Genomic DNA, 25,519 nt, shown 5'->3' with positions numbered 1-25,519 from the left:
TAAACGGGGAGGCAGGGGGACGGGACTGTGTTGCAAGGCGCCTACCCAGGAGGTGGCAGCCGAGAGGCGGCTGTGCGGGAGGGGCAGCTACCAGCCTGCCCAGGTGCTGGCTGTGCTAGGAAACAGGCGCTCACTTCGGCTGTCACTTGTGAAGGTGCCACTGTCGCGCTCGGGAGTGAAGACTACATTGCTTAACTTTGAGCTTGATTTTTGGCTTTTCTCTTAGCTCACTTTCCCTCAGCTGTTGAAGGAATTTGTGGGTTTATAGACTTAACACTTTCATTTGCTACCTCAAAAACATTAAAAGGAAACAAACGGCTAAAACCGATGATTAACAAGTGAAATTGTCTGTGAAAGCAGATGGTACTACCCCTTGCCCCCCAAAAAGCTCTGAAAATCAGTCTTGAGCTGTTCCATTAAATGTCCTGTGGAGGTACTTGAAGAAGGAGAGTTAAGAACAGGCTGATGATTATAAATCAGCAGTTTGAGTACTTCATGCCTGTTTTTTAAAAAGAAATGAGCTGTACAATTTGATCTTGTCATGTATTTTAAAAATTAGCATCCTGATCTATATTTATAGCAGTTTCATTTCAACTGTTTTATAAATGAGGACATCTTAAAAACTGCTACCACACCAGAGCCTGTGATTGCATATGAATAACTGACCATAAATGAAGGTAGAAAGGTTGACTTAAAAGATAGGACTCAACTTTTCTGAGGCTGTATTATGTACACTTTGTCACCTTGAAAGGCAATAAAACTTGAGGCAATTAGCTGTAGGTTTTTAGATGCATTTTCTTACCTTAATTTTCTTTAATTTGCAAGCTTTTGTTGTACCTCCATTTTGGATATGAAGGGTAGGTAATACACTGTTGTGGTTTAACCCTGGTCAGCAACTAAGCACCACACAACTGCTTGTGCAAACCTCCCCCACTGGGATGGGATGAGAATCAGAAAAGTGGTAAAAGTAGTGAGCTGAGATAAAGACAGTTCAATAGGTAAAGCAAAAGCCACGCACACAAGCAAAGCAGAAGCAGGAATTCATTCACCACTTCCCATGGGCAGGCAGGTATCCACCATCTCCAGGGAAGCAGGGCTCCATCATGGGTAACAGTTAGTTGGGAAGACAAAGACCATCACCTTGAAGGTCCCCCCCATCCTTCTTCCCCCAGCTTTACATACTGAGCGTGACATCCTATAGCAGGGGTCTTCAAACTACAGCCTGTGGGCCAGGTACAGCCCCTCAGGGTCCTCAATCTGGCCCCACATTATTTACAGACTGCCCCCGTCCCCATCCCCCCCCCCAGGGGTTGGGGGGGGGAACCAAGCAGTCGCAGATGGCTGCCTGCCACTTCATCCGTGCGCTGCCCCCCTGGTTAAACAGTTTGAGGACCCCTGTGCTATGGTATGGAATATCCCCTTGGTCAGCTGGGGGCAGTTGTCCCGGCTGTGCCCCCTCCCAGCTTGTTGTGCACCCCCAGCCCCTCGCTGGTGGGGTGGTGTGAGGAGCAGAAAAGGCCTTGGCTCCATCTAAGCACCGCTCAGCAACAGCTAAACCATCCTTGAATTACCAGCACTGTTTGCAGCACATATCCAAAACATAGCCCCGTACCAACTACTATGAAGAAAATTGTCTCTGTCTCAGCCAAAACCAGGACATACATGCAAGTCAGTGTATAAGGAATGTGGCTTTCAATTCTGCAGAACACTGAGACTTTTGGAGTTTGTGCCTTAAGATTAGGGTCATCTGGTTCTGTATTATGGGAGTGTTAGCTGGTAGCATGTATGTTCATGTATCATGTTTTACTATGTGAAAAGTATAGTGGAGTTGAAAATGGGGGTGGGGTGGGAAGGAAGCTCCATGAAAGTGGCTAGTTTTCAGGTGGCATTGCCTGCCATGACTGTCTTCCTATTTGCAGCCACATTCCCTCCTCTGTTCCTTTCCCATGGTGCTGCTGCTGAAATGCTGTGTTCGCCTTTTCCAGGGTGCGGTAGGAAGTAGCTGGAGCTGGTGTCAGACATGCTACTGCTGACCAATTCTGTAGGCAGTGGTAGTGCAGGGCAGGGAGGTGGCAGAACACACTGTGACTTTAGATTGCAGTGGTGAGAGCCCCATGTCTATAGGAAGGGCTGACCATGGTAAGGTGCTAACACCAGCTATTCAACCAGAGCTGTTCAATTACAGGTATTTTGCATTGATGTGAACTGACTTACACGGCAGTATAGCTTTACTGGTAGTTGTCATACTCCTTACTATAACCTACAAGACTTCAAATGCAGCTTCTTTGTATACCTAACAGAGTTATCCCCTTAGGGTTTTGTGTGCAACTGGAACAAAGACATCTCTGGCCTCATTTTATGTAGTGCTTTTTCAGTAGCATTTCTCCTCTTTAAGGATGCTGTTTAAGAATAAATGAATCTGTGTTCAAAAGTATTCTTGTTTTTATTGTAGTAACACTGTTAGGCCGTCAGGTAGGCACCACAGTGATACAGTCCCTGCTCCCATAGAGCTTACATGCTAGCTTTCAGAAGTCAGTTTGATTATAAACTGTCTTGTACATCCCACATCTATACATAGGCTCATATGAAACTATCTGATTTTGGACTTGATTCTAGTCCTGCAAGAAGTCAGCAGCTAGATTTCGAGACCAGAATCAGTCATAACTTGAGTTTACTGAAGGTATTCCCGACATCTCTTGCTGCAAGCACAAACAAGAAGCACATGCTGAAGTTCAACGTTTCAGAATATTATTTCACCTGTAACATGCTGTTTTAAAAAAGTAAAACTAAAAAACCCAAACCAATCCCTTGCACATAATGCAAAATATACACAATATTTCCAGCATTATTTGCAGCTGTGCCAACTTAAAAGTGCAATAGACTCACCCATTACAAAAACTGAATTAGCCATTTAAGTATTAATTGTAGAAGAAAAATAAACTAGTAACTTGAAGTGGTTAGGATACAAATACCTTACCCATTGCTAAGCCTTCCCTTTGTTTTGGGAAAAAGTATTGTGTCCAGGCTGGGGTGAAAATCCTGTGGTGTGGGCCAAAATAAAACCCGGTGAAGACTAGTGAGTTGAATCATTTCTACCTGATCGATAAACTGTTAAATCCCCAAAGAAGCCAGATACCGAACTGTACCACCCACCGAAGGTGGAAGAAGGAAATCTGACTGAATGCCTGACTTTCCCTTGCAAGCAGCACCAGAAATGAAAGATGCTGCCATCTGCTGTGTTGTGAAATTCCCCCTCCAGCCTGGAGTGCACGACCCTGGTTATACACATACGGGTGTAGGGTTTTGTTTTCTTCCTCACAAGTTTATACAAGAATTGAGGCAGACAAATTTTTATCTTTACTTTCAGAGCATTTTCCCCTCAGGCTTTATAATTACAAGTTAGGGGCTTATTCTGTAGCTTTATGCAATTGCTGTATTCCCCCCCCCCCCCCCCCCCCCCCCCCACACACACACACACACACTTTTTAAATAATTGTTTTGGTCACAGACTAAGCTGATGGCAACGATCTTGTTTGACAATCGAGATCAGAATCCGGATTGTTTTTCAGAATGTTAAAACCCTGCCCCAAAACATAACATTCCATAGATACAAAATAAATTCAAAATACATATAAAACTACACTGAGCACAATCCAGCTGTCACTGCAAATGAAACCATTATTTGCCAAAGAGATGGTTGGCTCCTGACTGATTACTGATAAAAGACTAAGTAAAATTTTCAAGCATGCTCAAGCCTAGTTTTTGAAGAATCCCCAAAAAATAATCTGAAAGGTGCCTAAGCATAAAGAAAACATGACTTTGGGTTCTGAATCAGGCACATTTGTTTTACTCTTCAAGTAAATCACCTCAAGTTGGAAACACTGTCACTTGCATGGCAGCATGCGTACGGACAACACACACATCACTTCTTGCAATTGATTATAACATAACTGCCAGCTACGAGAGAAAGGCAGCCAGTTCCCCTTACTGTTACCAGTCGTACAGCACGGGTCTTTTTAAGACTGAGCTTTCATTAAAACCAGGCAGCATAATGGCATGTGATAAACTTGAGGTGTGTAACCAACACAAAGTAACCCAAGTGTTGTGCTCAGAGCTCCTTCCAGAGCACTACAGTACTTTACTCTATAAAAGATAAGCTAACTTCATCAAGACATGGACATGTGGGACCAAATAAAATGTGACAGGTAAGGAGGTCATACTGAACTTTGGTCTCCTGGAGGGCACAGAGATGCTAAAGAAACAAGTGCAGTAAACCATTTACAGAGCTTAGATCTTCACTATGCCCTGTCCTAATGTGCATACTTCCTCAGTCATTATCCCCTTTAGTTCACTCCATGCTCTTAGTCTTGCAAAATCTTTCAGTACAGAATTAAAGGCAAGATCTTGACTGTCTTCCCTATTTACGTCAAAAAACAAACTGATGTCAGATGGACTGTGAGCATAAAGCCCAGCGTAACAGTAGCGTTAGGGCTTCTCAAGATGAAATCTGAAAACCAACTGTAACATTGCAGAGAACATGCTGTAAGTGATTATGAAATTCATGTTTTCTTCTTGGAGAGAAAGTATGCAGAAGGCAGTTACACATACCATTTGGCAGTTATTTCCCCAAAACAATGTACTTCAGTAATTTAATTGTGACCTAACTGCAAGGAATATGGTGAACTTTTGGAACATCTTGCTCATCCAGTTGTCCTGTAGCACCCAGACAGACATCTTCATACATGGTTCCCACTTTACAGATTACTTAAGACAAAGGTTTGCTGGTGCAAATTATTTCTCTAAAACAATAAGGATGGAGCTAGTCAATGAAAAAATGAGTTTTCTTCTCCCAGTCTGGAAGCAGTATTCCCCACACATTCATCATCAACTTAATAGAAAATGTCCTTTACGCATATGGTACTTGTCAACTGAATTATGAACTGATGCTGTTCCACAATAATCTGAAGTAACTTGCTCTGTTTCACTCTGCAGTGGATCAGGAGAAGGGTTGCTGGCACAATATGTTACTGTAAACTCCGGACCTGCCAGTTCTAAGGGCTAAGTTTGTTTGAAAGGCAAAAATTTACATGAAGAGGCACTATAAATCATTCTTGAAAAAAACAAACTGTCCTGCAGTTACTCTTATAATAGAGTAGAATCTGTAAAATATTTCATCTATAAAAAGACACTTTCATTTAAAATGTTTAAATGTTACTAAGCTTTAAGGCACTCCAGCTGAAGAACTGACTGGATCACAACTACTATTGGTGGCTCAGATCTCCTCTCTTTATCCATGTAACTCATCATCTTCAGTCTTTGTCCTTTGTGAGTTCTGTAATTTCATCAACATCTTCTATATCCTGTGTCATTTTCTCATACTGTCTCTTGAAGAATCCAAGCTGTGAGAAGTATTAAAAGAACACCACATTGCAGTGAGTCACTGACAGTAATTTCTCAGCTAAGTTACGTAGTGTGATGGTAGAAACGCAAGTGTGCGTGCACGCACACACATACAGTATTTGATCTGTAGACAATTCCTAACTCTACAATGAAGGGAGCTAGGACTTACACAGCAGCTCGGTGCAACTAAATTCCAAAACAGCAGTGCTGAGTAGCCTGTCAGTCTATTGATAGTCCCCCTGTCAAGGCATAGGTGTGTCCATGCTGTCTTGGCACACCAAGGAGCCCTTTGAGCACCAACACTCTGGCACATAGATAAACTTTTCTCTCCCCTTAATCTAGGTATCCTTTGTAAATGACTTTTTGCCCTTGTCCTACTCTTTTTTCTGTTTAGTGTATATCCTCTCCCTCTTTGCTTCTAATCCTCAACATTGCCTATGGGGAATATCATGGGAGTTCAGACCCCAGCTGGGGAGCTATGGAAGGAGGCAGGCAGTGTCAAAATGAAAACAGTAAATGCCACCGCCTTTGTTTGGAACTATTGGAAACTCATTTATCATTTTCGTGTTGCCATTTTCTATGGGGACCCATTTCAGAATCGTGATTTTTAAAGACCTTGCTCCCACCAAAAGTGCAATGCCAATGCAGTATTATTCATACCACCAAACTGCATGTGTAGTTTTCTTTGGCATCAGAGAAGATTCCAAAGAAAATAGCCCAAATGTATTTATCCCTTTCTGCTTTTCTTTTTCTGAATATAAACTACTACTTACTTTCCACAGAACAGCAACCAATGCTAACAGCAAGAGGAGTCCAGCCAATATACTGCCAATCACAACACCAACTGGTATCTCAGCTTTCTCATCTGGCTTCATTATTGTAACCGGGATCTAAAAGCAGAGAGATTTTGCATTAGGGGTTAATGTTAACTGCATATAAAGTAGGATTTGTAAATTAAATACTTCACTAATCAAGCATAGCTGGACTGCATACGTTGCAGGATCCAGGCACCAGGCAATTACAGCCCTTTCACTGGTCTCCACAGGTACATGGTTGCACCACGTCACGGGGCAGTGCCAGTTAAGGATTAGGGGCCCTCATCACTCTTGGCCATACACAACAGGCACAGAAGCAATCTCTCTGCAGCTTTCTGCCTCTCCAGTAACAGGAGTTCTTTCAGAGTTGTTCCCATAGTGCATGGACATACTACCACTAGGTGAATCAGACATGCTTACATGCAGGCAGGGAATAGCCTGGTGTAGAGCCCCATCTGCTCAAAACAGACTTCTGCTGTTATCAGCCGGAGAGCTTCCAGCCAAGCACTGTCAGGGCCTGTTATCTGTGGTGGGCAGCCGTAGGAGGCAATACTAATCATGGAGGCCAGACACCATCATGCTCTCACTGCGTCTGCTGCAATTTCTCCCTTCCCGCTGGACAGGTACTTCTGTCTCCTTTGCCTGCTGTTCCTTCTGGGAAACCACTAAGAAATGGTTAGATCTTCCCACATTAGTCTGTGTTCTCCTGAGTCAACTCCATGAATTTACTCTAAGATGTATGGGTCAAACAGGAGTGTTTCTAGCACACCTACACTTCCTAAATGGTAAGCAAGAAATATCATAGAGCTCCCAGAACAACATATGGTGTCTGGAAGTTAGTATTCAGGTGATACCCTGTCTAGGTGGATTGAGTAGACCAATTATATAGTTACATATAACATAGTTGCTCAGGGAGACATTGCTGTAAAATTTATGAACTGTCAAATCTTTGGATTTTATCTTGGAACAATATGCATTTAACATGAAGGAAGTCATGCTGGTTTACTTTCTCAGGGTTGCTTGCTCAGTGTATTTGGTGTAATTTAATCTTAAACTTTCTGGGAAACTTGCATTGGACTGACACGTCAGTGATTTAAGTCATTTCTGCTGGAAGGCTGCGATGTTGCGCTAGGTGTGGCTATGTGTATTCATTTTACTGAGGCAGGATGGCTTTGTGTATTTTCTAACCGAACGGCCATAATGATGATTATAGCAGGTTAACATTCTGTCCTCCAGCTGGCAGTTCTTTCCAACCTGGAAAAAATCTGAAAGCTTTGACGCAAAGATACCTAAGCAGCTTCCCCACATAGCATCACAAGGCAGTATTAGTTCATTTGGCTACACAGCAACCAAGCTTATCCAAACTAAAAATTATAAAAAACATATGTATATGCAGCTTGCCTAGTAATGCTTTCTCCATTAGATTAACAGTGAAGTGGCACTGTTGTAGAGGTAAATCAATGCCCAAGAACAAATATCTTCCCTAAAGTCAAACTGTAGTCAGTAAGACACCATGTCTGGGATTCACCTCGTCTAGTGTTACACCTACAGTATGGTTCTTCGGCTTCCAACGGAGAAGGATAGGCTCTTATAGGGCCCAATTCACCCTACTTGTTTCAGGATCATCTTGAAGATGACAAGAATTGTGTCTCAGAAACACCTATTCTTTCTATGGGTTTGGGTTTTACAGAAGGGCTAACTCTGATGTGGATGACTAATGTAGATATTAAGTTAGATGAATCCTGCCACTGTCATCTAAAATAACAGGGTAAGTAGGGAAATAAATGCAGATTGCTTCTGCACTGTCCTTTTCCCAAAGAAGTATGAAGGCAAAGACTGGATATCACTCCTGACCTGTCAAGAAGTATATGCAGTACTGGGTACTGACTCCATCACTGAAGCGTCAAAGCAAACCGTCTGCCCTAGGGAGAGTGTACTTCTACCTTTTCCATGACCTCCCAGGGCAAGAGGCTATCGAGTAAGGATCAGGCCGTAAGACTCACCAAAAACCACTGTTTCTCAGGAGCCCTGTGGATAGCTTTCAGGGTCTGTTCAGCCACTGCCTCACAGTTGTAAAAGTCCTAGCTGCGGCTTTAGTGGCTGGCTGAGGAATTACCCTTTATTTGTCAACTGACTTATCAACGGTCATTTGAATAATTAAATCCTGGTTCTCCTGAAATCTCCACAGAACTGCTGGTAATGTAAATTTGACACTATCATGCTCCAACTGTGGAAAAATGTTCAGTAATACATGGTTTATGAGCTACCCAAAAAGCCTGTGCAATTAATTGCAATATTTGCATTATGTATTAAGAGTTTCATGTCCTAGCAGAAGTAATACCGTGCCACAAAGCTGAGGTACTCAGCACACTTCAAATACAGGCATATAATTCTTCTGAAAAACCATGGCATTATTTCCAGAACTACATATATATTCTCTTCGCTTCTACAGGCACTGGAGGTTTCCCTGAATACAAATGGGTTTATTTTGAGGTTCTTCACAAGAAATTGAATGATCCATGAGAAAAAAATGACAGAAAATAGTACTGAATTATGATCTTATTTCTACATTGAGACAGATCAATCAATAACTGCCTTCATACATCTTGAACTGAATTTTCCATCGCCTGTGAATGGGCTATGCTACACATTCTCAAGTTTGAGTCCCTTACTACCAAGCCAGCATCTTGGTCTTCAATGGCCCTGGTTATTCTTATGGATAAAAGAGGCTGGTAAATCCTGTAAAAATAAATCTAAACTTAGTATTCCAAATAGAAAAGTGTTCCTCTCTAGACAGGCCAACAGAACAAGGTACCTTTTTATTACAACAGCACCAAGTGCTAATATATTCTTTAAGTGTTTGTATGTTTACATATAGCAGATGGAAACTTTAGAAGCATTCTATGCTAGCAGAGCGGTGGTTTGGAGACTTTTATTGAGATTACCTGTGTCCACATTGTCCATATGGCAGTCACTCCAAATGCAAAAAATACTCCACATTCTTTTAGAAATGAGATTAAGTATATTTGTGGAGACCTGTGCCAAACATCTATCTAGAAACATCACACTAAATACACTTACAGAAGTAAGACTATAAATCTGATTTGCAAAAATGTTTCCCAGAGCTCATTTATCTACAACAATTAATTCCATTGCAGAAAGAGGTGCAAATCTTGATCTTTTCATGAACAGGAAGCTAAATGAATTTCAGAAGCTTCTGACTGAGTTGTGCGGATAGTTTACAAGATACTTGAGATCTACAGATTCTAATGTAAGTTGGGTTTATATAGCAGTTGGCTGAAAAGAAAACATTTTATTAACTTAAGGAAGGCTGTATATAACCAAAAGGATATATTAGTTCAACATAACTGTCATCAGAGTTTGTAATTTGCTGTGTACTCCTGGAGACATTGAAAATTAAATATTATCACTTTAACACAGTAAAATATAGAGAAGTTGAAAAAATATACTTATCTATCACTTACAGTTAGAGTATTCTCCCCAATTATAAATAACTCAGGGTTATGTGTTTCAATTTTTGCCTCTGCAGAGAGTTGTAATATCTGGAAAGTTGACTGAAAGAGATTAAGAAAAACCTGTAAACAGATCGATCAGAATGCAGCTATTCTAAAAGAATTCTTTTGCTTTAAAATGTAGACTTCAGAACCTGAAAAAAATCACAGTATTAAGAAAATTAAAATGACCTTTTTATTTTTATTTATATTTATTTATGCAAGTGAACATGTCTATGAAAGTAATGGTGTATCAGTATTCCAAACTTACTTTTGCTGTTCTTATTAGCAATGAAAATAGAAAGCTGGGTTGTTTTTTTTTAATTTAATATAAAGTTAAAGCAAAACAGGAATTTTATATCTATCTATCTATCTATCTCCATTTTTATAGTTATTGCAAAGCTGTCATTGCTGCTAGCAGAGAATAGATTGGGGGTGGATGTAACAGTGAGAAAGGGAGAAACAGCTCAGCAACAAAAGACAAATGGGGCTGTATCTCTTGCCTTTGAAAGAAATGGAAATTGGATGTCCTTTCCCTTTCCCCCCACCTCCCCCAATTCTATCCAATGCTTCCGCTTTTCCCCATTTATTTTTTCCTATCACTATCTGTTCCTCTCCACTGCTCAAATTCTAACATCACTCCCTCAGCTTAAACAGAGAAGACAAAAATCTTAAGCCAATTCCCATTTGAAAAGGGACCCTGTGCCAGATCCCACTTCCCTCTGTGTGTGTGTCCACGGAGAGGAGCATGGCTCCAAAGACACTGCCGCTTGCCGCTGCTCTTCTCCCAGCAGGCATGGAGAGCCCCATTTCCTACAGCACCACCGAGAGCAGCCTCAGGTTCGTGGCAGCACGGAGGCACTTGCCACCTGTGCCAAATGCAACGCCTGCTCCGTCATGTTGCCTTCTCAGCCTTTCCTCTGTGGTAGTGGCAGGTAAAGTGGGGAATGTGAGCAACTGTGGGTCTGCAGCCAACACATACCAAATTGACTGTCCCTGCAGCTTGCAGTTATTGCACAGTTGCACTCTGGCCATCTGCCCAAGTGGTCTGTCCTGTGCACCTAGATGTTCAGAAACCTGCCTGGGTTCAAAAGCACCTTGTTAACTCCTAAACTCATCCTTCTTTGCTTTGCTTAGCAGGTACCAGCAAGCCTGCTACCCCTTTCTTGGACGATGATGATTGCCACTGAATAAAAAGGCTGATTATATGTGCATTATCAAGTGCTTGCAAGATTATTTGCACTCACCATTGACAAACAAATAGAAAATAACAAAATGGGAGATGGGAGGAAAACTGTGGCATGTGATCTTTCCTTCCCATCACCCAGTGGTAAACAAAGTATTTCCACTCACTTTCTTGCAAGGGTAGCAACCTTTTGTTTAGGTCTCCACCTTCTGCCTACCTGACAGCACTAGCAAGTGGTCTTGACCCAGCTGGTTTGAAAAATGGAATCTTTAAAGCCAGACAGATGCTTTCCTTCACGCACTTGCATAAGTATATTACATTATCAACCTGACCTTTTCCTTTTAAGGGCTGAACACTAAAGCTGACAGCAGCCCTGCTGTTAAATGTCAATACCTGCCATAAGACTTGCCAGAGAAACTAAGTAAACTGCGTCATGTTCCTGACGCTCCAGGCAAACCCAGGACACCAAGGCAGTTTGGTTGGTTGCCTAGCTAAGAAGCAAACATGGTCTCATATCTGGTAATTCATGATGAATTATATCCTGGAGGACACATGGTGATTTAAAATGGGAAAGTCAAGACATTACTGATAGATATTTTTAAGCATCCTGTAGGTCTTTAAGCAAGGACTCTTTCCTTGACACAAACTCTAATAAAAACAAGAAATCAATTAAAAAAAATTTCCACACCTTTTCTAACAAATATAACTGGCAGTTTCATATTTTGATGTGACTTAAAATTATCACTATGTAGACTGTAATGTTGAAAAGCTAAAAGCAACATTATTTTCCAGGCTATGACGATACTGTAATCTGCTGTCCTATGTTGAGTTTTGTGGAAATTGTAGCTCCCCTTGAATTAATTTAACAGATGCAGAATTTTTTTTTTTTTTCAGCTGTGAAGACTGCATTATCACAGCATTTTCGTAGATGTTGTGCTGGACTGGAACTTACTGGCTCCATTATGCAGCCTCACTACTTATTAGATGCCACTTTTGATTTGGAAAAACACACACAACAATGTAAAGTAAAGGAAGGTCCTTCTAGACTGAAATGTCACTTTACGGAACTCTGAAAAATATCAGGAGTTAGGAAATATTTGAGTGCAGGATCCTTCATGAAGATGCAGCTGATACTCACTGCAGCAAAGGTTCCGTTCCAGATTCGGGTGGACACATTCACGAAGTACTCTCCCTTCAGCATAATGTCTTCCAGTTTGCATGCAATAGTACTGCACTTCACATTCTTACAGTTCTTCCAGGGGAAACAGCAAGGAGAGGGAAAAGCACACATTAAAAACAAATTCAAAAAATGTTCTTTTGACATCCAAATTTTTTGCCCTTGCCTTTCCCATTCTGTACATTTACAAATTAAATGCATGCAGGCTGTGAAGTACATGCATCTCTTCGTCTATCTAAGGCAGATGCAGTATGGGTAAGAACATCCATAGGCTGCACTCCTGCACTGTGAATGAGGAGAGCCACCCCCAACACAGCTGTCCCCACAGGTACAGCAGCGGGCTTGTAAGGATCAGCTCTGCACCCCTGTCCTGTGGTACTGCAGCCCTGAGTCTTACTCACCAGTTCTCTGGAAGCTCTGAAGTTCTCTTTCGTGAAAGATGCAGAATAAGGTCTTTTCCCTATTTGCAGTGGATTTATCTGAGCCTGACAAGTAACACCTCTGGCCTAGGAAAGATGGCAGGAATGAAACTGGATGACATCACATCATACTCAGGAGTTCATAGTCATCAAAACAATACATATTTCTGGGATGAGATGGTGGCTGTGAAAGGCTAGATTGTGAATTATACAACACTGGATACTTAGGAAACTAAGAGACTGTATGTAGTTTTGGTCAGAATTAAACAGGTCTTACGGTATTTTTTCCACCTAAACTGACCTGAAGGTTTTGCCCCAGTCTAAAAATTCCATTTTTAATGTAACCTTCACGGAACTTGGAGAAGGACCTAGCTGAAGAGTTCCAGAGTCATATGAAAAGTCAGTTGTGGACTGTAAAGACAAGCCACCACATCTACCAAGTAATAGACTAGTGTACTGCTGACACTGTGGTCCTCCCCCTTCTCTTTATGAGGAAGGGACAAGGGGAAAGGGCATAGATTCTCTGAATCCGAGCCATGAGGGAAATCATTATTATTTATGGTACTGATAAAACCCCACAACACAGCAGTTTAGGTAATTCAGTTCTTTACCTGAGCCGTGGTGACTGCAGTTATGTACATCAGTGGGTTGCCTTTGCTGGTCAGTTCTGGAAGATAGATTTTTACAGATGCCATCTTTACTGGAATACTCCCTGTTGTTACCTGCAAAGCAAATAACTCACAATTAATTCAGGTAGCTATACTTACATATGCATAAATTACTTGTTATACCAAGAAAATCAGAAATCATGGATGAGTATGGAAGAACTGGACTTCTTCTGCATCAATGTTTTTTGTACCAAGACACTACGGTAGTAATTACATTATACCAATAGTAAAGCAGAAAGTGTACTGTATAACTTCAGTCCCTGTCTGTTTCCTTAGCAAAGCTCATATTAACTGCATGAAATATGTTTTGAAAAACAAATACTTTGCCACAGCCAACAGGCCTGTTATTGCATCCTTTAGAGTAGCATTTACAGGAATGTAAATGGAACATAATTTAACTTTCTTCCACGTTGCATATTTGGATCTAAGTTTTTCTGAGTTACGTAATAAATGCTGTGATCTGGCTAGTTTTTGCATCTGGTTTGAAAGCTTAACCCTTGCCAGACTTCAAGTTTCAAAGTCCAAGCCTGCAAAGACTTGTTTTCCTTTATCAACCTGGCAAAAGACAAATACACTCTGTGAAAAAACAGTCTAAGTTGGCCTGACTTTAATCATTAACTATCTTCTAAATAGGTAAACAGTGCAGGACCAATCCCTCACCTATTCTACTTGTTCAGTAAGTGCAAATTTCATCCTGAACCTCATAGACTGTAACCATTTGTTGCCCAGCTATTTGCAATTTTTTTTTTATTTGACTGATTCAGAAACATCAAAATCAGTGAAATCAGGAATGTTTTTTCAACTACATTTTGGGAGCAGGCTACAGGAGGAGGTAAAGCAGCTTCTCAAACCAGAATCAGAAACATTTACTAACCTTAACTGAGAAGTTGAACGTGGGGCCAATGTCTTCAGAATTATTCACAGTGGAAGGAATGTTATGACCAGAGTATACTTCATAAAAGTTGATGTTGGCAAGCCTAGTTAACAACCATAAAACAATACATTTCAATTTGGCAGCTGCTTTGAAAACATACATTACTGGATGTGCCTTCGTGAAACAGGTCACAGGAAAAATCAGCCACTTGCACTGCTGTTTGAAATCGGTTAGGAAAATACACAGTGTACTGAAGCCCAGAGCTGGAGTAAGCATGTAAAGGCAAGACAGGAGGGCTGCATGAGATGCAGTCTCTGCTCGGCCTCCTGCACCCCAGGGTGTTTCAGTGCCATACTGCAAGCTCCTCGCCCACAACAAACAGCGACTTTCAGCCTTGCAGTGGCCTCCCTCTGCAGAAAGGGCCCCGCAACAGTCCCCCTTTGTGCATCCGTAATAGCAAATACCAACAGACTCTAAGGGAGATTCTGGGCCCTAATGCCACAGACCACAGGCAAGCTTGTTGCCACACTGCCTGGGTGTGGAAATGCACACAGCACCCTGCTTCTGTGCATGGTACATATCACATAGCCCTTGGTCTCCTCTGGGCCACTTTCTTTGGTATTTGGTTTCAAAATTCAGGATTTCCCAAGTAACACAAGGTGGTCACAGCCCACATGGAAAGATGTGGTGCAAGGGCCTGTGGATACTTGAGGGGCTCAGCCAGCTGGGACCATGCTCAAAGGCAATGAAAGCATCCCTGTGTAGTGTACTATATCCATGTGCTTGCTACCTGTGAGCATCTCTGCTGAACCGTCCCAGAACTGTGTCTGCCCTTCATTGTTAGCTTTCATTAGGAGGCTAATTTGAGCAGTCAAAAAGCAAGCTGGGGAGTGAGTTTACAAAAAGCAGGGGCTATCATGATTCCTGCATCAGCCCTTCTGGCGGCACCAGGTGCAAATCTGTCCTCTACCATTGGCACCATCCCTATTTAATTTGGGTAATATTTGTGCATGAAATCCCAAATTGACACGTGTGCAGTCTCACAGAGGTGCCTTCTGATTAGTTGTGCTCCTTCATGCTGCATCGTGGATCCTGTTCAAGCCACTATACTTCCTCCCATGGGCCCTTTCCTTGAACAGCCTCCTCACAAGGACCCCTAGGAAAACCCATGTGAAGCATTTCCTGCTTCCTTATTGCTCAAATCTCCAGTCCTTCCATGATGCTGTATAAGCTTCCTTGTCCTTGCAGGAATTACTGGTAAGAATGATTCCCACCTCTTCCAGAAACTCATATTAGGAGGTTTTCCCTAGAAAGACTTCATTTCAGGAAGACAACGCTTTTTTTCACACTTTTTTAAGAGGTTGCTCCTTCACTGTATTACCTGCCTCAGGAAGGAACTGTCTGAAGATAGATACTTCCTAAGTGGAAGACTGTAAAAATGAGCTAACTCCAAGAGATGCATTTAAAATTGTACCTTGGTTTAATGTGTACTTCCTTTAGTTTTTTTTAAATTGATTCATCTCCAAGGACTACTAATCTTTTTCTGGCAGCAGGGATTCCTTCATGCCTTGACTTGCACACGAGATTGCGTTTTCTCACACTCATGAGATACACCTGAATTCAAACCCCTGTTTTCCCTTGAGTAACTCTTTTATAGACTTCATGCCTGGCCTTTTCTGAAGCCTTGAGCTTCTGTTCATGTTTCTCAGCTCATTAAATTTTCTGATTTAAGTCTGCACCATCCCCTAGGATCCTAGGAGGCTGCTTAAGTTGCTGTGTTAGCGATGTTCTGTAGTCTCTGTGCTGTTACTAACTTTAGTAACACTCTCGAAGCCTCATGCAACTTTCTCAGGGAGCTGAAAGAACTCGCATCGCTAACTCAAACACTTCTCTGCAACTAAAATAATCTCCATGACTCCAGAATCGAAGCACCTAGCTGTGGTGAATGCAGAGTCTCCAAATACTCTGAAACTGCTGCTGCAAAGCAGGTTATTAAACTAATCTGTACTATGGACCCTATTCCATGGCTCAGGTCATCTTTCACAGCCAACAGTTCTTGTAGTTATGGTGACCTTTGAATATTCATTTCCTGAATTCATTGTTGCGGTGCATTTTAAAGCAGCTTCCTCTTTTTCAAATTTCTGTCATTATTTGAGTAATTACTACTTATTTTCTATCAGTTTAAATTTACAAATTTTGGAATGCCTCAGGATGCAAAAGCATTTTAACACCAAGAACTGGTGACCCAGTGCATCATCTATATGTGCATCATCTATCATGACTATATGTAGTTTATCCTAGAAACTGAGTAATTGGGAAAGATAAACAAATCTTTTTTGTGATGAAAAAATAACATACCCTATCTTGATCTGAGAGTCAAACCAGTGTATTTTTGTTTCAGTTTTCATTTCAGTTAAACCCTGACTATGATTTTTCTTGTTTGGAACAGCAACAATTACTGTTTCAATGCATCCCAATCACCAGGAGTTTCCAGGGCTGAAGAAAAGGGGCTTCAAGGGATTAGTCTTAAAGGGATGTTTTTTTTTGTCTCTCTCCCGCTGCCCACTAGCTCGCTCTCCTTACAAACTGCCCTTCCCAGGGTAAAGGATCCCTCTTGCAACAGCCCTTCCGCAGGGAGGGGAAGGGGCTGACACTAGGACACGGAAGGGGTAGGTGTGAGCTGGAGTCTCTGGGCAGGCACATGGGAAAGTGGGATGTGCCACTCCTGATGCCAACACAGCTGCAGCGAAGGGCAATCTGCCATGTGCCACCTCAGGTTTTAGTTCAAATCGTTATCTCAAACAGCAAACAAGTGTTTATATTTTTCTCATAAGTTCAGCAGGTATGTCCATAATTTCTTTTTTTCTTCACCCCTCCCTCCTCCGTCTTTTGCCTAGAGTTTGAGCTGGGACTTTTTTTAGTTTCTGCTGTTGTTCTTTTGTTTAGTTTTGATCACTTTAACTCCAGATTTGATCCATGTCACTACACTTGAGCCCAGAGGCCCAACCCTATTATATAGTATATACTCATTTTATTATCAAAACCACCAGCGCTGTTTGGTTTTTATACCACTTCCATTCACATAAGCATCTGTAACAATTATGCAGAGGTAGACACAGATCCATAATTTCTTACTACACATTCCATAATTTTTTACATGTAAAATTACTGGAAAAACGTAAAGTTCTGCTGGTGTTGATAAGGTGGAAATTTCTTAGAACTTCCAAAATGAAAACAAAGTTTCATTGCCTTCTCAGTGGCCTTTCAAGAGTGTTGCTATATTCAAATGCCTTGGCAAAATGACAGTGACTCTGCATTATTCAGCATACCTTGTGAAGTGAATTTCTGCATCATATCGCAAAGGAATTGACAAGATAACCTGGTTGTCCGATTCTTGCTCTTCCTTACTTTCACTGTCACCGAAACACATTTAAGTCAGGTGTTATATTATTTGATACAAATAAGGTATTAATAACTAACTTGCTTTCATATGGTTATATACTTTTACCTCAATGCGTGAAAACGTAGAACTGCCTCATTCTGAAGATTTTTCAGGTTAAAATCGAAACTAATATCAAAGGATACCTAAGGAAGAGACAAGGAACACAGAGCAAATGAGTTGATGGTGCAACATCCAAACAAATCCTCAACAGCAACATAATCATTTGTGCATGCAACAATGTAGACTTGCCCTCTGCTTCTGGATTCTTCATCAGTTTCTGTGTAACATTTCAGTAATGTCTAACACTCCAGAATTGCTTTGTTCTCACTTTCCCCTACAAACTGGCATTGTTACATAAACAGGGACTACTTGCATTTTTAGATTATGTATAACTAGCTACAAGCTGCAACAAAAGGTGTCCAGGATTGCTTCAATTACACGCTTTGAAACACTAGCACTAACGCAAGCTCTGTATTCCTCTATTCACTCCAACAGGTCCACTAAAGGCCATTAAAAATTCAGAACAAACTTAACTTTTTATATGTAATTAGGGCTTTTTTTTATTTTGCTCCCCCAGTCACAGAACCCCTGTTTCTATTCTTTCTAGCAAGTTTGTTATTGCTGCAGTTGATTGTGTTAGAAACCTTGAGGAGTAAGATATTAAATTCCATAAAAACATGGATATCCTGAGATTTATGGTATATATGTGAAAAAAGATAACTGACCTATCCTAGGGTTGTGTGGGCCACCCATCTTCTCTCAGGACAATACTGGTTTCTTGGAGAGATGAGATGCACAGAGCAGGAGAGAGAGCTACCCCAGGTTCATACAGCAGGAGGGGTCTGACAGGAGGCTGTGGATGAAGCTCTCTTCTTCTGCCCCTAGCCCTCACCCTCTAGGAGTTACAAAGCTACAGCATTGTTTGAAAGACACAGGAGGGATAAATGTGCTTCAAGATCTTTTTTTTCTTTAATCTGGCCGGGAGTTGCAGAAGTTTAGCCCTTAGTTTCCTTCTTCTAATGCCTCTGAAACCCAAAGGGAAATTAACTTGCCAAATTTAAGAAATCTTCACCAGCAGTAAATGCAGATTTGGGTGGAAACAACAACAAAAAATCAAGGTTATTTAAATACACTAGCTGTACCTGTTGTCCTGTCCTGAAAACAGGATAGCTTATTTGACAAATGACTGTACTTTGTGTTGTTCCTGTCTGACATGAGACTTCAGTCCCATCACTCTGCAGAGGAAACAGACAGAAAGGTCACATTAGAATCATGTTTTGATAAAGCACAGAGGAAGTTCCCAGTCTGTATCTTCACCAGGACACACATCATGTAGTACATATAGGTGTTATCGCAATAATTCTTAGAGATGCAGCAGAGGGGTCGCAGGGCTAGCAGAGAGGCAGGGAGGTGGGACAAGGACCAGTCCCATGCGATTTCTGGTGATCTGTAATGATCTTAGAATTTGTGCTGGACTTGGAAGAAGGAATACAGGCTGGAGAATACAGGTCAACTTCAACATTAACTCCTACAGGGCTTTTTTTACAGCATTTTTACTGAATTTTTGCAGACATATTTACACAACCTGAGAGCTAGTTATGCACTCTCACTGTATAAGTTAGGGTGCAGAGAGGAAATCTACTATACTTTTTGTAGGGAAATCTTCAATACGTAAGAGTTCATTTACTACTTTGCAGAATATTTAGCATGTCATCACCCTACATCAAAGACAAACTTGTTGATCATAGCCAATTATCATCACTTTGCAAAGAATTAATTAAAATGTACTGCCTTTTGTTACAAGCAGCCCTAGCAGGCATTTACCATTCATGAATTATGCTACAGTCCCCACCCCAAAACAACACACATACATTCTCAACTTATGCTTTTCTTCCTGCTTTGAAGCAGGCATATTTTTGGTCAAACACTTCACTTGCAGGCTGAAATACTTCTAAGCAAATTGGCTTTTAAAGCTAAAGAAAATCCTAGTTCCAGTGTGGTCTTTTGGCATGAATGGAATGAACAATTTTGCTGCACAACAGGATGGGGAGGTAGACATGCACCCTGAACGCTGTGTGGAGTACTTCTGCTAGTTGATTGTTCAGGAAAATGCTACTCTCGGGCAGTGATAAATGTTCCTATCCTCCTTTCCTTTCAGTCTAGGGATTGCTCTGGATTTCACCCCTAGGAGTATCATGCACCTCTCCAGTAGCAGCCTGACCACACAAGCCAAGCACTGAAGCCTGGATTTCATCCTCCATTAATTGTTTGGGAGCAACACTTGATTATATATTCACTGCATTCCCCAAAACAATGTGTATAATTCCTTTCTTTTCGCTTTTCTAAGACCAAATTCATTAGAAGAAGAGCTTCTGGTATAGCAATCATTTCAGTCTGATTAACTGTCTTGTTGGAACACATGGCCTTGGCACTAATACTATTTGTAGATCCAAAGTCTGTGCTTTAAGGGCACATCATCGATGCTACATGCTTGATTTATCAAATACAGATTCCCTGTGGCACAGCATCTGCATTCAGGCATGTTGTTGGGAGTCAAGATGATGTGGGTGCCAAGGCCCAAAGTGAGGAAAAGATGACTGAAATACTGAGGTGAGGTCAAACTCAACAGGTTGCCAACTTTTATGCTGAGTTGGAAGTGTCTCTCCTTGACCTAAATAAACTGATATGCTGAAGGGAATAATTCTGGTATCCAAGAAAATAAATTGGGGGGAGAGAAGTTTGCACACACATTCTTTCCTGGGATAGGCACCACTAGAAAGAAAAAAAAAATAATTTATTTGAGAAACTAAAAAATCAGTGGCAGTAACAGAAACAGTGAGGTTGGGTATCACGTACCGGTAAAGACGATGAAGCGAAAAACAAGTTGTCTGAAAATGTAGCCTGGATTCTGGTGTTATATGCATTTTCCTTTTTATTTCTCAATTTCACGTTGAACGTTAGTCTTCTGTTTTTGCTGCTGACAACAAACTGCTGTTTGCTGTTGGAAAATAAAAGTCCATTGTTGTAAACAGAGGTCCTACAACAGCTGTGGATTGTGAAAATGCCTTGCCTGTAGCCAACAACAAATAACAAGCACAGCAAGACATTTCCTCCATTCTACACACTTAAATGCTGTGCTTTCTAAACCCGTTGACATAAGAAAGTTTGTGATGGTGTTTCTTAAAACCAAATGGAATTAGTGTCTTCTCAAAGTGCAGGACCTTGATTATGTATGGTCAAAGTCACTTTGGTAAATTTTCAAGGGCTCTACCCTGGTGGGAAGGTGGGCAGAGAGTAGGCAGCAGACCCAGATGGCAGCTCCAGGAAGAAGCAGCCCTGTCTCTCTGCATACCGTATGCATGTATCTGCATATGGACTTGGAATATGCGCTGCCTGAATGGTTGACCTCAGCTTCCCAGTGGCACAGCCTCCTGCAGGAATGTCACTACAGGAGGGACCAAAATGGTTGCTGCAGCTCCTGCTGCTCTCCCAGTGTGCTCCCTTTCCTAACAGCAGCCAGCCACAATTCTTCTGAATGCTCACTGGGTCCTTATCCCTAAGTTACCAAAACTTGGGTTTGTCTAAGCTGACAAGAGTCTTACTTCTGTAGCTGTGTTCCTATCACACCAGTTTTTCATTGATTAGTTATTTAGACAGAAACGCTGGGTTTTTTTACCCCTGCTATTTCTAAGTAGATGTTGAACTAGAAAAGCATTCTCACCCAGAAACTCACCCAAAGCCTACAGACAAACCAACTGGTGAAAACTTAACACCCAACCCCAACTATTCCACTGATTCAGTTCTTACCCATCATCTGCCTTCTGCTGAACATTCAGAACAAGGTTACAGATACAAAGTTCATCTTCACCACAGTCTTTAATAAAAGGAATCTACAAAAATCAAAAACATTTCCTGAATGACAAAGCTCAACTTAAAAATTACGTACAGACACTAGAGTGCAAACACTTTTGAGGTGAAGCATGCTCTTGGTTTGCAGATCCTCTGAAGGCCATTAAAAACTCTGACACATGAACAAGTTAACACTGAGTTACATGTTACTACATGTCAATTGATCCATAAGAACAGTGCAAGCAGGTTATGGTTAACCCACAATAAATGTGATATAATCAAAGTGTTCAGTCTCTCTCTTATGTACTCTTTTATTGTAGGATAAAGTAAAATAGTTAATCTTTTCTATCACCTGGAAGTTCACATCAACCAGCATGTTTGTTATGCTACTGTGGCTGATGTGTGTGAGCAAGCCCATGCAATATAGATGTTTAACTAAAAGGAACAAAACTTAAACATAAGATATACTTTAAAAGGTATAAAGGGAAGCAGAAGACACCTCTGCAGGTGTCTGCTTTCAGCACAGTGACTTAACTAGAACATTAGTGTTTGTGGGGCCCACACATTAAGGACATGTGCATAGCCATGCATTGTTTGATAGTTAAGTCTGCATACTTACACTGTAGGCCACAGCTGCTGGAGAATATATATCAAGGACAGGGCTGGAGCCAGGATTTGCAAGGCCAATGTCAATGCGCAAACTAAGTGAATTCACTGCATCTGAAGGTTCCTGTAAAACACATGTTTCTGATGATAGCTCAAAGCACAGCTGACAGGGCAAAACTGGTAATTCTATTGTAAATTGAGAACGCATAGTAAAAGCATACTTGCTCTAAACAAGAACAAGTAACAGTACAAAGCTTCATTTCTTGACCAAAATAATTTTGTGAGATTGCCTAGTGTGGGCTCCCCTTACTAAACAGCTTTTAGTGCCATTTCCATGATAAAACTGATTTTCTTAGGATTCCTGGAGACTCTGTTCATCACAGTCACTCCTGGTACTAAGGAACATATAAATTCTCTGCAGCTGCAGAAGCTGGTCCTCAAAAGCCATCACCAGGTATCTTTCATTCTCACCTGGCTGCAGAAGTCAAATTCCTAGTCCACTCTGCCTTACCATCACAGAATGCAGCTGGGCCCGAGTGACATTAGAACATAATATACCTCATGTCTCCTCTGTTTCTTAGTACTGGATGAATACTCTTCTAGCCCTGTGGCTCATGGCTCCACAATGGCACTAAATATGATCAAGTCAAAGATACGTGCACAGGAACCGAGGTCCTCTACCTGATCTAGCATCATGCAGGGGGCTTAAAGCAACTCTCAGGGCTGTGTTTGGTCTTTGGTTCTAGAGAAAGATACTGGAGACTTGCTTATTTTAATTTTTTTCTGAGGTGTATACCTAGGGCTAGCATGTACCAGAAGTCTGCCTGAAAAGTTGTTAGTTTGAGAGAATACATTTGCATGTATGTCTTAGATCTTACAGAAGAACCTACTCAGAGGGAAATTAAAATCTATTGAAACTATGGACTATGGGCTCTGTGTTATGTCAGAGCTGAATTACATAATTAGGAACTGCCTCTTTTATCCTAAAAAGCTGTGCTGAATTTCACAGTTACTAGTTTCTTTGAAATCAGAATATTACTAAGTATTTTTCAGTTGTGGGGGATTTGAGAAAATAAAGCGTTTTGAGTGCACCATTCATGGAATTCATCTTACAGACATAAAATTCATCAGCATACTCCTCTGATCATTTTTGTCACATAAGACTGCAATTGCACTCACCAGTACGCTGAAGACATCATGAACACAATTCTCTTCATGACGTACCACAAGATCCCTCTGCATGTACCTTTCATTGTTTTCTTTGAACAATCCTCTAGAAGTCACTCTAGAGGACTGGAGATCTGCATCCAATGTTGCATTGTACTTTATAGCTACAAGAAGAGTAACAGTACATCTTTTGCTGAGTATGACTGCCCATGATCTCATTACTATACTCAACATTACAGAGTGACCAGGCTTTGTAAACCACACTATTTTACTTTTTCCATAGTCTGCTAAACACAGAGCAGTCTCAAAATGAAAAAGTTTTCTCTTGTGTTTTCCAAAGCAGTCAAACATGTTTAAATCCTGATGTAAGTTTTTATCCACAGAGAGAACATTAAATGGCAATCAATCCAGCCTCTACTGCAGATGTCTGAGCCTGCAGCTCAGGCAAGAAGCCAGTCAGCAGGGCCAGGATTATGCTAGATAAAGGGGCCATACAACAATATCCCTGAAGTCTAAAGAGACTATAAAGAATCTGCATCTTCTCTTCAATCACATAATAATTTCTGTCTTCTTCTCTTCATAATATGACTAATATGCTGTGGAAGTTCACCATTATTTTACAGCTTACAATCATGAGTTTCTAAAGGTACTATACACAGCACTGAAGCAGTCCAACTGGTGTTATCAGTGACGTTTAACTAAATAGCTTCAGGAGAGTCCAGTGCTGGTCTCAGAAGTATTTGGTGCTCTCCTGTCCTCTGAACAGAAGAGCTTCTCCCCATTGACATCTGTACTGAGCCTATGGATTATTATTTTTTTTTTCAGAAGAGAGAAGAAAAGTCTGCAGTCTGTTGTTGAAACCAGCAGGTTAAAAAAAAATCAGCCTCTCACTAATGAAATTTTCTGGCATTTGTTGAACAGCAAGGATACAGCTCTCCTTTATCCTGTTAATTCCTCACTTCTCAAAGATTATGGAGCCAGCTGATGAAAGCAGGTCTTAAAAACACATTCTCAAGCACTTAAGTTTTATCCTGAGTCCATCTCTCTTGATATTCAAACTAATACATGTTTAGAATTTCCACTACTCATTTGAATAACGAACTTTTAAAGAAACTAGTATAAGACAAGTCACTGAAATACCCTTACCCACTTGATTATTTCTCTTAGCAGGTCGAAATGTAGCCTGAAAACATATTTTGACAGTTATTTCTGTGTTCTTGTTCAGCAGACTGATTTTCTCAGGTTTAAATGAGGTGATTATAGACACATTTGCAATGCTTTGTGACCTGAAAAATATTTTTAAAAAGTTACATGTGATTTTCAAGAGCACTGGGTAACATAGCAGCTGTTGTCTACTACTAGCTGTTAATGTGACATTGATTTTGTATTTCCCAGTGTAAACATTTTTTAATGGCACCATTAAAATTATTTTTCTTTGCATAGATGTGAATTTGTTGATACAGCAGTTTTCATTAATAACAATAAATAATTTATCATTTCAAATTAATGGATAATCAATGTCTTTATTCTAATATTCTAATCCTTCCCTTATGATAACAGAGAATGAAGCCTTTTTCCTGTTTTCCCAGTAAGTAACCTTATTCTGCTCCTCTGGGAAGGTAAAGAAGGGTAATTCTTCATTTCAATTAATACCTTTATTTTTCAGAACAACTTTCATGTAATTAAGATTTTGAAGAACAGTTTCAAAGGAACCCTGCATGTAAAAACAAACACTTCAATCAAAAGTGAAACTCATTAATCAGACCAAATGTCAGAATGAAAGAAAGATGAGCATCTTCAGTAATCATAACTAAATAAATGCTGGTACTCCAAGAAGCGTAACTTTCTTTAATGAAAATCCCACCAGCACCAGCAGCAGTTCCATTGTGGGTCAATGGTCCAAACTGATCATTCATTTTTAATAATCTTGCTTTATTATGAAATAAGGAGCAATTTAGTAATGTTTTTCTTGTTTCATTATGAAATAAGGAGCAATTCAGTACTGTTTTTCTTCTTAAATGGGAAGCCTCAAGTGAGAAGACAAGCAACGGATAGGAAAGCAACTTGTGTTTTAATTTAGCTTCTCAAGCAAGTAGTGGAAAACACATAGTACTTAGGGAGGCAGAAGATTTGGGTTCTGTGAAGCCTTTCTTCTTTATTTTATGAAAGAACTCAGATTGCTCTGGCAGAGGTAACATAATAGAAGAGATGGGTTTCTGGCCAGAAAGAAGTGCCAACTATCACTGCTCTCTGTTCTTACCCTGCAGGACAACTCTTTCCCCCTTATCAGCCTACCAGCCAGTAAAGGTCCCACAGGTTGTGTAGGAAGTGGTTTCATCTGTTTCAGGCTCAGCTATCAGAATGATACTGCAGTTACTGAAGTACAACCTGCTGTTACAAATAC

At 40.8% G+C, this 25,519-nt stretch overlaps 2 protein-coding genes and 1 long non-coding RNA gene across 6 annotated transcripts in view; 2 read left to right on the top strand and 1 right to left on the bottom strand.

The window, feature by feature from the left end:
- Positions 1-20,282, top strand: part of LOC308057016 (molybdopterin synthase catalytic subunit) — a 28,565-nt gene extending 8,283 nt beyond the window's left edge. The window contains exon 5 of the mRNA XM_080373094.1: positions 19,652-20,282. Coding sequence (XP_080229220.1) covers positions 19,652-19,681 — 30 coding nt within the window. The 3' untranslated portion in view covers positions 19,682-20,282. The remainder of the gene's footprint in view (positions 1-19,651) is intronic.
- The window catches only part of ITGA2 (integrin subunit alpha 2), a 69,772-nt gene continuing 47,712 nt past the window's right edge, over positions 3,460-25,519 (bottom strand). Inside the window, exons 16-30 of the mRNA XM_080373075.1 lie at positions 24,262-24,401; positions 23,128-23,279; positions 21,962-22,072; positions 21,301-21,383; positions 20,350-20,491; positions 18,636-18,728; positions 17,560-17,636; positions 17,381-17,464; positions 14,052-14,154; positions 13,121-13,231; positions 12,492-12,596; positions 12,052-12,165; positions 9,701-9,790; positions 6,174-6,290; positions 3,460-5,399 (exon numbers count right to left, since the gene is read on the bottom strand). Coding sequence (XP_080229201.1) covers positions 5,310-5,399; positions 6,174-6,290; positions 9,701-9,790; positions 12,052-12,165; positions 12,492-12,596; positions 13,121-13,231; positions 14,052-14,154; positions 17,381-17,464; positions 17,560-17,636; positions 18,636-18,728; positions 20,350-20,491; positions 21,301-21,383; positions 21,962-22,072; positions 23,128-23,279; positions 24,262-24,401 — 1,612 coding nt within the window. The 3' untranslated portion in view covers positions 3,460-5,309. The remainder of the gene's footprint in view (positions 5,400-6,173; positions 6,291-9,700; positions 9,791-12,051; positions 12,166-12,491; positions 12,597-13,120; positions 13,232-14,051; positions 14,155-17,380; positions 17,465-17,559; positions 17,637-18,635; positions 18,729-20,349; positions 20,492-21,300; positions 21,384-21,961; positions 22,073-23,127; positions 23,280-24,261; positions 24,402-25,519) is intronic.
- LOC308057018 lies at positions 6,395-12,045 on the top strand. Of its 4 annotated transcripts, none has more exons than XR_013925091.1 (3): positions 6,395-7,000; positions 8,668-9,486; positions 10,376-12,045. It is a non-coding gene; the product is annotated as an uncharacterized lncRNA (long non-coding RNA). The 4 variants fall into 4 exon arrangements; XR_013925092.1 differs by having other exon boundaries at positions 7,906-9,486; XR_013925093.1 differs by having other exon boundaries at positions 6,395-8,758; positions 9,374-9,486.

The sequence above is a fragment of the Falco punctatus genome (assembly GCF_963210335.1).
Source record: "Falco punctatus genome assembly, chromosome: Z".
In the NCBI taxonomy this organism is placed as follows: domain Eukaryota; kingdom Metazoa; phylum Chordata; class Aves; order Falconiformes; family Falconidae; genus Falco; species Falco punctatus.
This window is presented reverse-complemented; position numbering and strand designations above follow the sequence as displayed.